This window comes from Phlebotomus argentipes, unplaced genomic scaffold (assembly GCF_947086385.1).
Source record: "Phlebotomus argentipes unplaced genomic scaffold, Phlebotomus argentipes genome assembly contig_2, whole genome shotgun sequence".
Taxonomy (NCBI): Eukaryota; Metazoa; Arthropoda; class Insecta; order Diptera; family Psychodidae; genus Phlebotomus; species Phlebotomus argentipes.
In genome coordinates this window covers 1,061,217-1,078,571 of record NW_026776162.1, presented here as the reverse complement: position 1 = coordinate 1,078,571, position 17,355 = coordinate 1,061,217, and the positions used below count along the sequence as shown (strand labels likewise).

The window sequence follows — 17,355 nt, the reverse complement described above, 5'->3', positions numbered from 1 at the left end:
GACGACGTTGACAACGACAACACTGAGATGGAAATGTGTGTGATTCTAAATCCGTTTCGGGGAAAAACAGTGAAAAAGTCAGGAGATTAATACTTGAGGGAGCAGAGGCAATTTAAACATACGGAAAATTCCTTTTGGAAAATTATTTTTAACCAATAGATTACTTCTCCCCTCAGTTAAGTCGTCTTCTTCATCACATCACATCCAATCGCCAACACTGTATGTGGCCGAGATGAATCATCATCAGCAGCAGCACTCTTTTGCAAAATCCCTCACACAAGAGACAGTCTCTCAAATTAAAATCACCACATTGGTCTCTCTGTCTATGCTCGCTCTGCTGCTCCCATCCAATTTCGCGTTGCGGACAAAAAAGGCACTATTCCACAATTAAAATGTAAATTGTCTAGGAAACTTATTGTCCACATGAAGACATTGCGCAAAATATGATGGCTCTATGTCTCAGCCGAGTATAACTCAAATTAACAATGTTGTATGATGATTTTTTTGCACATAAAACAATCTCTCGCCTCAGCTTCGTCACCTTGTCACCAAAAAGAGTCACCCAAAAGGAGGCTTAACATGAAACCGCAACAGAACTGGATAAAATATATACTTGTGAATGAGAAAGATAAAAACTGAGAGCGCAAAAATATATCAATCCACTTCCAACGAAGCCTCACATGCAACTAAAACCGTCCAACGAAAATTGCTCTCTTCGGCTCACGGCTCACACAAGAGACGATGAAATCCCAACACGAAAGCCCCTCTCATGCTCACTCACACACTGTTGGAAGCATTAATGCTTCAATATAAAACCGCGCGCGTTCCAACATAAAAACACTGAGAAGAAGAAAAAAGAACCATCAGTACAGGCAACACCCATTTTACGCGATATCTTCCACTAATTTTATTTATAGACATCGCGCGCACATCCTGATTTCCTCTTCTCCATACGAAGAATTCCGTCTCTCTCGTGTCACGAAATCTCGTGACTTCTTGTCAACAATATTCTGTGGAGATGAATGAGGATAAATGTGGAGAAATTTTCATGAGTGCATCTCTCATGAAGATGTGCGCGCATACTCATGAGAGTCCAAAGAGGAATTACACTATATGTTTACTTTGACATTAGCCAGTGAGAATCCAGCTAAAAAATATTTATATGCTTTATTTTGAATAAGAGGGAAATTCTTCAGCGGCACATCGCTCAAGAAGAGCAATGAACTTGAGGTTAAAAATGGATTTTCATATGGCCACAATATTTGACTCCTTTTCTAAAATCAGATGCGCAATGTGCATTTATGAAGAGAGGAAGAGATTGCAAACTCAAGGTGTAGTGGTTGAATTATTCCGATTGATCTGTATATTACGTTGTAAGAAATTGAATAAGCGTCAAAACCCTTATCATATTTCACAATAGACTGCCTTACAACCTGGAAATGACTTAAGCATATATTCCATAATTAATAAACCATTAAGATTTTCTCAAATTCCCCATAAATATCCACACACTGTGTAGATTCTTTTCCTGGATTAGCTTCATAAACTCCCCTGAGCTCGCCTGATTTATGCCTTTTCCCGTGGCATACATCAAAATATCGATTCCAAAACATCGATGAGCTTTAGCGTAAAATTTCCATAAAACACATTTTGGCTTTCGATATGGGGGTTTCACTTTCTTATCGCCCGTTGTCATGGCTATTATCTTTCCAATAATGTATTGTTGCATGAAATAAGATAGGGAATATTACCATACACACGAAGTTAGTCATCAGCAAAATGTACGCAAATTGTGTTACATGACAGAAACACAACGTATGATAAGATATTGCCTTCTCACAGCTCATTTTCACTACGAAAGTTTTATCTCTCATCGCATGTCATCACTTAAGGCAGATTATCCCATTTCAAATGCACCAATTTAGCAACTCCCAAATGAGTTGCCAAACAAAGAGTCACTCTTTGTCCCAGGTTAATTGCAGTGTTAATAGTTTTCCTCGCGAAATCTCTGTTAGAGAGACAATAACACAACTCGTGGAGTTGCCAAAGATTTCTCTTATATGTACAAAGAAACTGGATCAAAAAGATGCTGGCGTAAAAAAAAGCACAACTCCATTTATTAGGCGCACGATGTTGAATAAGAAATAAAAGATGCGCACGAAAAAATATACACAGAACCGTTTGTTCTTTCTCACTCACCATGTTTCTCTTAAGAAGATTATGTGTATATACACACGTTAAAAGAACCATGGCAAAAAGAAGGTCCACAAGAACTGCCGCAAAGTCTCTGGCATTTAGGAAATATCTCACACTCCAAGAGCAAAGTGAGAGCAGGAATCTCAACACACTCGTGACGAAGGAGTGACTGGGAATGGATTTAATACTACTTTGAAAATCGCAACCTCAAAACTCGTCAAACTTTCATTCCACAATTTGATAAATTAAAATTTTTCCACACATCATCTCAAGGACTTTGGCAGAATTTCTGCAATGTTCATACATATGTGTACAAGACAATACCATCTCGATCGTGTGCTCATGAGTCAATAAAGTCGCTCAATAAAGGTAACCTTGTACACTATATAATATTCCCTTCTCCATTTCATTCACTCATTCGCCCCGCCGTCAAGGTATGATTCTACATAGCCTACATATCGGATTCACATAAAACTTTCTGTTCAATTGATAAGAAAAATCCACGAAACAATTTCTCATGTGGAATAGACAGACAGCGATGAAGAATTTCCTCTCGTTAAATACCTTTTGGCCAAATCATCATGCAATTAATTTGCGGAAGTTTGCTGCAAAAATTCTTACCCGGTTATTAAGAAGAATATCATTTCATGCTTTCTCATCCATTCAGCCCTTCGTTTATTGTTACACCCAATTCATTATACCGTTGCTGCAATTAAAATAGCACTTTCAATTTATCCACACTAGCCTCAGACGCTTTTAGTTCGCTTTCTCGCCTTTGACATGATAAATTCATGGCACAGAGCATCAAAGATGAACTCTTTGACTCTCCTTGGCAGCACCAAAAGAGGAGGATTCATCTGAGTCGTGCTAATAAACGGCTGAGTTTCGTCATCATTGGCTTCATACCATTGCACACACTTCATTCAAGAGCTCTTAAATCACTCTCCAAACTAATAAAATCTCTGTCCCATGTGCAAAGTTCGAAAAAAAATGAGACAGAGTGAGAGAAAGACACTTCCAAGGCTGTGCAACATCGAAATTGAAAGGTAAAATAAATGAAAAATCATCTCTCTCTCTCTCGATTATATAGAGAAAAGACGATATGCCATCATAGCACAGAGTGTTTCTGAATTAAGCGGAAATGATTACAACCCGCGTGAGTGAATATATCCTCCGAAAAACATACACACAATATAGCCACAACAATCTCGCATAGTCATTCATCATTAATGTACCGAAATACGTGGAGAAAGACAGAAAAGTGCGGGAAAAAGAGAGACACGATGAAAATTGAAAAAGACAAAAAAGAAGGTACATTTGTAGGTACAACATTACTTATATTAATAGAAAAGCCGCACTGTGCATAATTAATGGCTCGTTTGCATATTATTTACCTTCCATTTATGTAATTAATCTCCACCGTACACACATTGGATACAGTGTCTACAAGATACACTCGCATTTGGCCACACAAAGAACAACCACCGCTACCTTAAGCCCGGCACGAAGAACAATTCCTCATTGGCGAGAGATGAATAGAGAAGTGAAAAAAGAGCCTTTCCTTTCTATGAAAACACACTAAACACACCACTTTTGAAAGTGAAATTAATCTCAGGATTTCTTTCAATTATATCGATCTCCCCTCGAAATCGCTCCTATTGAGCAACAAACCCCCTTTCCCCATGTAACATAATGAGAGACTGATACAAAAAAAAGCATTTGAGACTTTCATTGGCCGCACAGAGACGCATATTTGAAGAATTCACCCAGCAAATCAATTGAATTACAATTTATTGATGGTAATTTCGTGCAATCACCATGAACGCATGGACCTCTTGAGAAAAGGCACTAATTTCATCCATTTATCATCATCCACTTTGATCCCATTTGCAAAGGAGAAAAAAACTATCCCAATCAAGTGTACTGTTCTGAGCTCTTCAGTGATCAAAACTCATGGAGAGATCAATATTGGATTATTTCGTCTGGGAATTTAATGATCATGAGAATTGCTGCTATAACTGTGAGTTCAATAAAGGCCACTGTGAGGCTTCGCGACAATCCCGCCAAGAGACATTCCGAATATCCATAGATTTCTTTAGATTCCCCAGCAGCATTGAGCATGTCGAAGGAACGACAACAATGTTGAGAGAGCAATCATTAGAACTCTTTAACGTCTTTGAGGCCATGAAATGATTTTACACCTTTTCTGCACTCGCCACCTAAATAACCGACTAAACACGTCTATTTTGCCCCACTAAAGGCTTCACTTCTCCACAGACAAACAAAGAGACTCGCGCAGATAATAATACTCTTCCTCAATATACCTTCAACTGATGTAGACACAATCCGACATTCGCCAAGAGTCTATAAAACAATCAAACCATCTTGACCGATAAATGCCTCTTTTATCTGCCACGATTCTCGCATCGAATAAGTCTCTATGGCAAGAGGGGAAATAACTGGGTTAATGTCGCATTTTCCGGCCAACACCTTTACAAGATCGCGCTCTTCATCACGGCGTCTCCCTTTGGGCAAAATTCGTCAAGGTCTCGTGTTGCACACACCTTTTTTCACCGGATCGTCTCTCTGAATCCAGCAAAAACCCAACTCTCAGCCAAAAGGCTGCGCGATCATCATCAAGCAACTTCCGCATTACAAGTTCAAGACAATAAATTTTATGTCTGCCAAAACAGAACCATATGCTCTCAGTCTCCCTTGTAATTTGATTACAAAACTCATTGAACAATCTCCGGTTTCGTGCTCAGCGCGAGGCCCGATTGTAAGAAGTAAACATGCGTGTTTGACTCGATGCGACCAAAAATGGCTTTCAAGTGTGAGAGACTTGGATATGCATTTGACCATATTTGGCAGCAAAGCAAAGACATGGACATTTTCTGTTTGATACTTTCCCGAAATGATAAAAAGGAAAATTGCTCTATCAACCACGATCATCAATTGCGCCCGTTTCTCACGTCCATGCCACACATTTTCACCGCGATCTTTCACATTTTCTAATAATCACACCACCTCCCCGCCAAACACTCTTGCCATTGATGGCAATTTGTGGTTGTCTCTTGCATTTCAACAAAGTGTATACACACAATCCGCCATCCAATGTGACAAATACAAATTTACAAATCGATTTCCTTGTCAATCACACTAAAGTCTCAACTCTCTTTCCGCCTGTGTGCACGAATTCAAGAAAATCACACACCGGTCTAAATTGCTGTTCTAGATTTTCTCTTGTCATTTCCCATCCAACATGATTGCCTTCTTGTCCATTATGCCTTTAACACAACAACCGCACACAATCGCTCAGCGATAAAAATGCAAAACTCTTTTACTCAATTTCAGACGGACATGCGAGTTTTTTTTCTCTCCACCCAGCTTCATTTCACAAGAGGAAGAAAGAGCGAAAGAGCCACGCTTTTTCTCAACCATGCGCAAGAGAAGATAATTGCGGCTGGAAATTCTTTACATCAGCAGCGCGCGCGTTATCTCAATCAAGAGCAATTTTGGCTCTGCGGCTTCTGTAAGATGCATAAAATTCAAATTATCCCTCCCCACAAACTCATTTACCCTATTTGTTCAAAATCAACTCACAATTGAATCGGCAGATCAAACTTTGCGGAAGCTGAAAAAGCTCTTTTTTCTCCACTTCACCTTCACACTATAAATTCCTTCAAAGTCCATTCAATTTTTACTGATCTTTCAACCAATTTGCATTGTTCGTTTGAGGGCAAAAACGCCATACAACAGGTTCAAGGTGAATGATCGTTAAAGTGGTCAATTGAGGGGAAAAAATCTAGTAAATCTAACAACTCGGGAGCACAAAAATCTCTTATATGTATGCGCCTCCCAACAATCAACCCGTAATGCTCTGATGAGATAATGTTTGTAATCACATTGCGCATAGAACGTACATTATGCTCAGTTCTTTCCTTCCTCTCTTTCACCACACATTCTACTTAGCATCCAATAAAATACCACCGCGACACGAGCATTCTCTCCGGATCGCAGAGAGTCCAGTAAAGTGTATAATTAATGGCGATTTCATTTGAATAAATCGCTACAAACAAGCCATTTAGTAAATTTGTCAAGTCAAGTGACTTCTTCATAAGCCACCCTTCCCATTTAAGTCTCCGTCCGCGATCATCGTCTCTGGTCACAAACAAACATTGGATGATCACTCTATAATTTGCTCCCTCTCTCTTTGAAACCTGCACACATCAAAACTTCTTTCTCCTGCCCGACAAGAAAGACTGTGATCGTAAAATGTGAAACATGATAGAGAACATAACAAATCGTAATTATAGAACCGACTTTTCCGGATACAGTCCTTTTTATATCGAGAAAACCGTGATAGACGTCACGCTGTGCGATCGGATATCAATACACTCTTGGCAACTTTTTTTTCTATCTTCTCTCTTAACCGTCATTCTCAATAGAAGAAGCATCATTCATTTGCCACGATTGTATTTTCTTATCCCATGCACAGTCCATATGTATAGCCAAAGTACACATCACACGAGACTCTTGAGAGAAATTCATTAGGCGATAATTCATTTTTACTCGTGATTTAGCACATCTATTAAGTTTAATTATCTCCTATGTGTGCCGCCGATCGCCTATGCCCACGGGAAAGCAAGAAAAAAGATCATTGCTTCGGTGCAGAAAGAGAGGTGGACACAATTGCAATGCCACATAAATGTGAGAGAAGCATGGTGATGAAAAATGAATGCATTTTATTAAATTAGCAAACGATCAGCACTGAGATGTTTTTCATCTCTAATCTAAACTGGCAATCGCGCTTCTCTTTCCCTTCCAGCCATCTTTTTCTCATCTCACACCAACAGTCTTTTTGCATCTCGTCACTACCATCAAAGTTGCAATCATTCAGCAACAATAGATAGGTTAATCTTTATATGAAATTTACAACCATCAAAAGCCACTAATTACTCATTGACTTTATCTCTATTGCCGCTTTGTTGCCATGAATCTTTATAGTGATTGACGCAAAGATCGAGGTTATTTGTGTGATTTTTAAGAATCAACACTCTTTTTGCATCAAAGCCACTCACTCTCTCTCTAATGACTTTCTAATACACCTTAAATATCGACACGAGATAAAATCTTATCACACTCACCGCGCACAAGTCTATCAACTCTGTTTACTGTACATGCAAAAGTTGATCGAAAACTTCATCAACGTTGATTAATGAAATTTATTACTTGGCTCACCCATCGACATTATATGGAGAGTCCGTCAGCATCAAAGAACCTAACAAACCATTCCATTTTGACCCAGCCACCGTTAGGCTCACACACATCCTCTCCGCTTTGCCTCACTCAAGGTAAGAACCTCCTCTCATCCTCAACCACTCAAATCTCCCATATTCTCGCGAATATATGGCGAGCACGAGCGACACAGAAAGAGATCGTGGTACATGTTCAGCGTAAATCAAAATGCACCTCACCATTAGGTGATGGATGCTTAGGTATGGACACCAGAGAGAGGAAATTCTTGCCCACTTTTGTGAGCAATTGCGTGTGTGAAAAGCCCCTCGATAATTCTCATAATCAACACGCGGCATAAGGCAGAAAATTTGACATAAATTCCACACAATGCGTGATCATTTTGAGATTACAAATCCCATATTTGATAAATCTTCCGCATCGACTATGATCTTGAGACTCAATTGCCAAAGACAGACTTGGCGCAATCATTTGATCGATTGAATCACGAAGTGTAATTATCATTTAATTGGTACTCATGGAAAAGAGTCAACCAACAACATTGTATATAAACACGTTTTTCACATACAATTCCACCATAGAGTCGCGTGATATTGACTAAAGAAGTGTCTTCCTCCCTTAAGACACTCTATCACAGCTGATCACGACACATTGGCATTTAAATTCCATCCTCGTTTCCATTAATCCACTTGCAAATTGATTGTTAATAGTTTTATTGGCCACTATTCGTGATATCTCTGTTTGTGACTCTGTGGAAAATGACTCAATTAATTAATCAAGCTTATGTGTTCGCGACATTATCATAAAATTCAAAACATTCTGCAGAAGTCACAACATTTGCACACTTCTCATTGACAACATCACATAAAATCATCAGTGGCAAAGTGATTGGCTATTAACCCACAACATCGTGCGAGTCAGATGAATTTTAGAAAGGAATCCGCAGCAATTTGCTTGCGAAGACATGGAAGAATCGCGGGGAAGGACGGCGATGATCGAGATAATAGATTGTGTTGAGAAGATCACAAAAGCCCAATAAATCACCCATTTGGGTGGCAACTCGTCTCCTCGTGTGGGTTGATCATTCTTCTCTCTCTCACCGACTTTTGCTGCAGACAGCAAAATTCTTTGTGCAGTCTCTCCTCTGCCACCCAACAGTATATTGTTGATTAATGAGTTCAGACTCTGTGGCAGAATCTAATCAACGCACACACATGAGGATCACAGACGCGCGATTCTTGCAGCATCAACCGGAAAAGGGTGACGGTGCAAGAAGCCAGGAAGGAAAATTATGAGATGAACAGATGGTCAGCAAAAATACGGAGAATTGACAAATGAATGCGTGGGCGGATGAAATCTCGATTGTACGGACTTTATAATTATTTCTCACCCGTGAAATCGTGCATTTCCTAAGAATTTCTCACTCACAACAACATGTTATGAACTTTCTTCCTCCCCAACAGTCTAATTTGTGAAAATATTGTTCACCAGCAAAGCCACAGAAAGGTATTTTTATCTCACATGGTGGTCACAATATAAATTAGCATTGGAATTCTTTCAACTCCGAGCCTTTGAGGTCAAGAGAGCTCTAATGATTTTTGTTGCAAAAGAAATACCGACAACTTCATATGTGCAATTGATCCATTTTTCCAATTACCCCATACTGCGAAGAGAAATGTGCCTCTATTGGCGCACAAAAAAGTGGCTTTGAGAGAGAAGATCAAGTGCAGACAAGACAATTTGTCTTCATTTCAGTACATAAAATCTCACTGAAAGGTCACAACTATTCAAGACCACTTTCGGAAGGCGATCTGTGCGGCGCGCGCAATGCTATAAAATACCAAATAAACCAGCAAGCTTTTAAGATCCGCTTCAAATGACTGTAGTACTTCTCTTCACTCAACCAGCACTTTGATCACATGTGATAAAATATCTCCTCGAACTAAATAAAAAGCATGAAAAACTCACCGAGTGTTCTGTCAATCTGTGCTGAAGTTCACCAGGTTTCATCTTCATTGCCTCTGACAATGATGGTGACTTCTCGATGCGATTCTCCATCTCGCGCAACCATCGGCGGAGTCTTCGTGGATCCACCACGGATCCTTGAGACTTTGACGTCTGGAATATTGACTGCAGAGAGAAGCACACTGTCAACCCTCTTGCATACATCATCAAGCAATCTCTTCATCTACCTTCTCGGAACACTCGGCCACCTGTTGATCCGCCAGCTGAGCACTCCCATCGCACTCGCCACGGGCCTCACGACAGCTGTCGATGAGATTGGTGTCCATGATATAGTTGTAGTTGGTCTGCAGAGCCGCCCAGAAGTCATCCTTTCCCGTGCCCGAACCGGCGTTCGTGGCATTGCTATGGAGACTGCAAGAACTGTGACTGTGGCCACTCTCCCAAGATCGCCTCCAAATCTCGCGCTCTGAGTCGCGTTTCTTCTGAAAACCGAGCAAAAAGATAGTTTTAGTACGAGACTTTGTGTCTCGGCTGCAACACAAACTAGTTTTACACAAACTTTATGCCGCAACTGAGGACAATCATCGTGAAACTGAGTGTCTTTGCTCACATTTTAGTACAAAGTTATCGAGTGTTTGATGATTAATCCATAGTCTCTTATTATTAAGAGATGAATGAGAAATAAATATTTGCAGTCTTATTCAGTTTTCTGTAGAAAAACTACACAGAATAATTACTTTGTCCAATAAATCAATGAACAATATGCCAATGAGTGATATCATCTCAACAACCCACAATTGCAAACGCAAATATCGCTTTAAACTCAAAACAAAAAGCCACTTCTGGATCTTAGCGATATGATAATCTAAACAAATTTCCGATGCTATCAAACATTTGATAACCGGAAGACCTGCGGAAATCATAAACTATGCTTTACGACTAGAAAAATTTAAGGTCAATTAAATCTGGATGTATAAAATTCTCAGAAATGGCGACATATATTTCCAGCAAAAGAAAATAATTCCCATCTGTTTTGCCCCTCGCGCCTCATTATACAGAATCCGCGTGGCAGTAAAATCATGCAAAATCAAATAAAAGCGTCATGAATGATGCTAATTAGAATGGCAAATTGGAGTTCACGCAGTATAGCTAACCTTGAGACTATGATAGGGTCTGTCGATGCGGAGTCTCGCCAGTTCGCCACTTTCGTGCTGCCCATTGGGCGGCGGAAGTGACGTCATGGACAAGGAAGGCTTTATGGCACATGTAGATTGTTGCTGTTGACTCGTTTCCACCGCTGGTGGCTTCATGACTGGCATTACAAAGTGGTGATTCTCAGCCTTTTTGCAGAAAACTCTTTTAAATACTCTTCTTCTCGCTTAATGCCACGTATTTTGGCTATTTCTGTCGCTCCTCCATTGCATTCTTCCTCTCAGCGATCTCCTCCTCTGGCTATTTTTGCAATTTCTTCACTACTCAACTTGACGACAACTAACTTCCCGTCTTCCTTTGTTGTCTTCTCGCTGTGCACCGAACAAGCATGAATCACACAGAGGATTTTGTCCTCTGCACCTTCCGCTTCTGATCAACTTGCTAATTGCCAGATGACTATTCTAACAATCTCTATTGACTTTTTCCTTCCCCTTTCTGAAATCCAGCAGAAAGGTCTGCAAATCACAAGTGCCAGAGAGAGAGAGAGAGAGGGAAATTTAATATCAGTTTGCAAGGAATATATGATTTAAAACATACCTAAAGTGTGTCAATTATTTCAAAATCCTCTGATTGGCACTTCTCTCGAGAATTTCCTTGTGCAATTCCTTGCCGAAAACACCACGCCTTGAGCAATAGTCTTCGAAGAGTTATGAATTTTCCTCCGATCGTCGGAAATCTGCAACTATTATACACAATTTTTGATGTGGAAACTGCTCTTTTGCTCTCTGGCGAGACTTTGTAATTACCTCTGCAATGGCTGTCGATTCTTCCAAATGTGAAAAATCCCTTTTTCAGTCTATATGTGTTTTCTCCTGTGCGCAATTATCATAGATGAGAGACACCGATTTGCAGTTCGGTTCTCTTCACCCCGCAACACCCATTGTGCTGCACTTCACGAGGGTTTTCTCCTCCTCCGAACGTCGAGGTCTTTCACCAATCTGAAAGGAGGGAGAAAAGGATTTCATTACGAAACAATTCGAAAACAGTCATTAAGTGCTTTTTTATTCTAAATAAAAACAACAAACATGATAAAGAGGAAGTGCATAAAGTACAAATTTAGAAAATGAGGTTTCAAATTTACGACCAATCTGAAAATTCCTAAACAACCAGAAGAGAAGTAAGCGAGAGAAAGACTTTAATGGAGAAGAAAATACTTGAGGAAAGATTTTTTTTCTCCAACAATCGCCTCTTCCCCAGAAGTTGATGAAGAGGCAAACACATGGCTTTGGGTATTATCAGTGAACGCCAATCGTAAGCCATAAATATTTCATATGTAATTTTCGTCATTGCATAATTCATGCCACATTGCAATTCTTCGATGAACAGTTTAATTGGGAGATGCGTTTTTATGGGCGCTTCATTCAGCGTGAGAGAGAGGGAGAGAGAGGAAGACCCAGAAAAGACGAGATGCACAGAGCAACAAAAGAAGCCACAATCGCGAGAAACCTGTTTACACCGCGCAGATTTGCATGTAAAGCGCGGCATATTTTATCATATTGCAAATTATATTGCTACTTAGCAAATCTCTTTCTCCACCCCAAATATACACACAAGGTGAGTGTGAAAGGGGAGATAAAGTAAACACCGAGATTCTCAAGTGCGCGCACATCTATTGTACAGTTTCCATTCGGTACATTTACTGCTCTTGTGCACTTGTGCATCGATATAACCAGCAACTTTATAGTATTAGAAATGTGTCGAAGTCTGATGAGAGAGAGAAAAAAGCGCAGGGAGAGAAAGAAGAATTGATGGGAAAATGGTGAGATGATCAGTGATAAGGAAAACGAGACTCAGAACGTTCAGTCAATAAATTGCAAAACCACGCGTAAGAACTTTCCATCAAGCCAACGTGCAATCATATTGGGAAAATCATAAACAAGGAAAAGCATGTGAATTTACACACAACGCAACAATAAAGTGTACATTTTCTCTCTATATATTGTTCTAGAAATTATGCAAAGGGAAAACAAGTCCACATGTTTTCTCGCCATATAAGCCTATTGAGGAGGATCTCTTTGTGCATCATAAGTAAAACGGCATCCCAATACGTGTCACACCGCATGCATTTTCCCATTAATTGTTGGGATTATGCGATGATGAAAGGTAGCGCGAGCGATATTAATTCAATTTCCTCAATAAACAACACTATATGTATAGTGTAGCACGATTTGACTGTAACACGTCCAGCAAGAGTGAAAATTCCCAAGCAAATATACACACACCCGATCATTTATTATTATGCATCCACCCACTTTGGTCACCGCACACGATCATGCAATCATGACAATATTCTCTGCCGCACAGATTGCCAATGGGAAAAGAAAATTGTACCCGCGCAACTACCGAAGCAGCTGCGGATGGATAAAATTTGCTCTCTTTCACGCACAAATCACTTTCAATTAAAACTGTGTGATTGCCGGTAGTCAAGAGAGAAAGAAAGACTTTTCCCATTGATTCACAGTCATCCAACTCTTCAATAAAACCCTGTTCCGGTCTATCAAATGGCAAAACTTCTTTTCAACAGAAGGCCTCCTTTGCAAGTGAAAGAAGGTGATCATTGCAAAATCCAATTAAACCTGGCATTTTTTGCGTACATACACCACCATCTCTCTTTCTCTCTCCCCAGGTAATACAATTCAGCAATATTTTCGTTATGAAATAGCACACAACCACCGCTGGATTTAGTGGAAGACAGCAAGAACTCACGGAATGCCTAATGAATCCACTCTCCTTTATGCCAAAGACTCCTCATATGTACACCACACAATGAGCAATTTGTGCTGCTCTTAAGACATTCTCCGCAATTATTTCCGCGAATTTGACAATTTTCCCTCCTCATCATCACCACACACAAACACACTACATGGACTTCATAATCTCCAGAACGATCTTCCTCTGCCACAGAGAGTGCATCCCGTATCCATGGATATAGAATTGGTATTTCATGTACTCAGTGCGAGAGAATTTTTCCTTGTGTATAAAATAAACGCGAAAAATGCTTCTATTTTGCAGACCGCCAGACAAGCACCAGCTGAGACTGCCACACTATAATGTAGTCACTGAACCATGACTCAACACTGTGGCGCGCTTTTGCCAATCCACAGTTTTGCCCAGAATCTCGAATCACATCACTGACCATCCTCTTGTCCCACCCCGGAAGCCATCTCCGCCACACTCTGCCAGTCACCAGCAGAAGAGGCCATCAGCTGGCCAACTATTCACCCACATCGCACACCCGGTGAGGATTCTCACCACAACTCTCAATCCCACTTCCCAGACTTCCCCATAAATATCACTGCGATACTCTGCATTGCATTTCACAGCGTATATTTTATCTCCGAAAGTTACTCTCTGTTGACTTTCCTAACGCCTTTCCGAGATCCGATAAATCAATAGAAATATTATTAACGATTTATGCTAATTTCTTCTTTACAAAATCTCACAGAATTTTACGATCCCGTGTGCAGAAATGCTCTTAAAAAGCAATAAGTATTACATATTAATGGGCTAGAAATGGATTTTGAAAACATATTTCAGGAAGAAATAACAAATCCCATCATCTCAAACATTGTAAGGTGTTTTTATTTCTGTTTTGAAAACTGCGATAATAAGACTGTTTATTGGTCATTTCATCCATATCACTCCCCTTGACCATTCTTCTCTCTAAATTTCTGTCAGGTCATCAACATTGAGATTTCATTATTCAATTATTCTACTCATTGGATTTCTTCCTCCAAGCCATTTGCGCTTGCCCAACAATAGTCATCACTCTCGGACAGATCGGTAAATTCACTCCATCATCCTTCCTCGCACTGGCACACAATGGAATCTCGTTCCTTGCTCTTTGATCTTCACACCACAAACCAACCCGATGAATGACGCGAAGAGCCGGAGAGGGAGAGAGAGAGACCTTTAAGTGACTAACGTGTAAATTGCATTGCAATTTCATTGATCACCTTGCATTTAATTCAATTAGTTCTATTTGCAGCGCGCCCAGACACCTCCATTAGGAGTACAACTTTTGCCAAGTCAATGTAGTCACATTGATACAGTGTTATGGTCAATTGCTGCATTGCGGCTTCTTATGGTCAGTGGCCGACCGAAACCAATTTATTGCATAACCGTGAAGTGCGCGACCTGAGCGTCTTAAGCCGCTCAAAACTTATCCAAAATTTATGTTTCACTCTCAAATTGTTTAAATTGATTGTATACAAGAGATGGCAACCACACGAGACATGGCACATAAAGACAAGTTTTATCGACATTTGATGACTTTTCCTCACACTCTCAAACAGACTGTTTCATTCGATGGCAAGATCAAACAATTAAATATTGTGAGATAAAATATTTGCCTCTTTGACATTGCCCCAACTTATCTCACTCTCTTCGCCCAGAGAGATCAATTTAATTGTTTTGAAATTGAGTCTCCGAGAAACTCTTTGAATTTATGTCTTCTCGCATGACTTCTTGGACTTGCACCTGAGGATGAAAATCACTCATGCCCACTTTTGACGCTGCAAAATGAGAATTGAGCGATTCCAGAGAGAGAAATTTCCCGTGCGCCGTGCGCACAAGCAAAGAAAAGTGCATTAAATCATGTTGAATCAATTGGACAAATAATAATTTAAATTGCTCCCAAAGCCACTCTTATTGACAATCCCACCAACATGTGTGTGCACGACTGCTGTACAAATTTCATCACACAATATAACCAACAATATGTTCCTCCAGAAAGCACATTGCCATCTGACAATAAACACCTTCCGCAGAGAGCTTTCACTGGGGCGTCTCACGATCGTCAAATCAATTATGACATTTTTGGCTTCTGTGACTCTTTGGACAGCTTCTTCATCACCACAAACAATGTGCAGCTCTTACCCAGAACAGCCCACAAACAATTCCACCATCAAGTTTGTGAAGCACTTCGAAATGTGACAAGAGAGAAGGCGCGTTGTGAAAAATGATCCTTTGACACGTGTTTTCTCGCCATCGAAAATTAAATGAAATAGTAGAAAATTATTCGACGTGCCATTTTATGATGAAATCTCTTGAATAAACACACCACAAATTAGAGGAATAAAATAAATTTCCTCATGCACTACATCATCTTGAAAACTACAGCATATTCACATGTTGGTGGCTCTCAATGTATTTTACTATTATTAACTATTGTGGGTGATGCTGCTTCCGAGATGAATCCATCAAATTCACATCATCACAAATCGAGCGTGCGAGCGAAGTCAGAGAGGGAGTGAGAGAGTGGATTTTGTGATAATTCTCCACTTCCTGCCGAATATTATATTCCACGCCGCCACGAACTCTTCCCTCGCAAAATATATATATATCACACCTAAATCTCCTCAATGGGCCTTTTGTGCAGTCGTCGTCGTGCGTTTCCTCCTCAATCGCGCCAAGCGCGATGACACAATTTACCAGTTTTATTACCTTCTTCACTCATTAATACCATTTGTCGCCTCATTTGTTTCAAATTGGACAAATTTATTACACTCCAAGACCGAAATAATGTTCAAAGGTCGATTTTACTCACTTCTATTCAGAATCATAAATGAACGAAAACTATACTCTGAATCTCCCCCAAAAACCTACCAAATAGAAAATCTCTATGTGAATTACGTTATTGCCTTTTTCAAGAAACTCCCCACCTTTTTCGATATAGATATTAAATTTCCACACACAAAAATTCAATTCACGCAATAAGAAGTAAACAGGGTGGATCTTTCATTAACACTTTGTTAATTGCTCTGAAATTCTTGTATATCCAAAGACAAAAGGAAAATCAGACAAACTATTTCAAGAACGGCAATAACGTAAGATCATCGCTGAATTCCAGGTAAATTCATTCTTCTGATCTAGCCTACAATCTTCTGATAACAATTTTCAAGCAGAAAGAATGCTTGTTTGTTTGTCTTTCACCAAGGATCACCCTCTAAACAATGATATTTACCACAAACAATTCCATTCCCTCTCTCGCGATGAGTCACGCCACGTGAAAAATATCCTCAGCAAAACCAGAGCAAATCGCCTTCTATGGCTGTTCTTAGCCTCACCCTTCGTCATAAAAGCCAACAGGGAAAGACACTGCACACAATATAATACGGCATCACGTGCACAAAAGAGAATCAATGGGAATGGCATAAATTACAAGTCCAGTCAATTGTGAATTTCTGTGACCGTGTAATTAAAAGAATACAAGAATTTTGCCGTGGCTGTTTTATCAATAATTTATCACTTTTGCGCCATAATTATTGTTTGTCTTTCGCAACTTACTAAAGCCAATCGTCTTTGTTCTTTTTCCTAATTTGCAGCCGCGGCGCGCGGTGAGCCGGAGGAAAACACTGCGTTAAAGAGTCTCTAAGCTCCAATGGCAACAGCAATGTGTGTGTGCTTGCCTTTGGAATGAAAACCCATTTTATGGACTGTTTATGTTGCTCGCAAGAATGTTCCGTCAACATACAACACAAGACAAATTCGTCCCCCAATTTCATTTCAACCAAATTGAACCACTCCCGCTTGTCCATCTTGATGCAATATGTTGTGACGCATAAGTTTTGGGTCTTCCCATCGCGATCCGCTTCTGATCCCCTCTAGCGATTCAATAGATTCTTAAATGCCCATCGTGACACTTTCTTTGCCCACTCACGTGAGCATCTTGCATATGTGCAATGCTGAGGACTTGCATGTAATATGAATGGGAAAGAAAGAGAC

General features: G+C 40.0%; 1 protein-coding gene across 5 annotated transcripts in view; it reads right to left on the bottom strand.

Annotated features, from left to right (window-relative positions):
* LOC132263550 (klarsicht protein) overlaps positions 1 to 17,355 on the bottom strand; it is a 91,437-nt gene that overhangs the window by 41,916 nt on the left and 32,166 nt on the right. For all 5 annotated transcript variants that reach the window (XM_059763361.1, XM_059763379.1, XM_059763396.1 and 2 more), the window contains 5 exons: positions 11,376 to 11,567; positions 11,167 to 11,311; positions 10,572 to 11,084; positions 9,645 to 9,899; positions 9,421 to 9,582 (listed from right to left, as the gene is read on the bottom strand). In XM_059763361.1, the coding sequence (XP_059619344.1) occupies positions 9,421 to 9,582; positions 9,645 to 9,899; positions 10,572 to 10,736 (582 nt within the window). In that variant the 5' untranslated portion in view covers positions 10,737 to 11,084; positions 11,167 to 11,311; positions 11,376 to 11,567. The remainder of the gene's footprint in view (positions 1 to 9,420; positions 9,583 to 9,644; positions 9,900 to 10,571; positions 11,085 to 11,166; positions 11,312 to 11,375; positions 11,568 to 17,355) is intronic.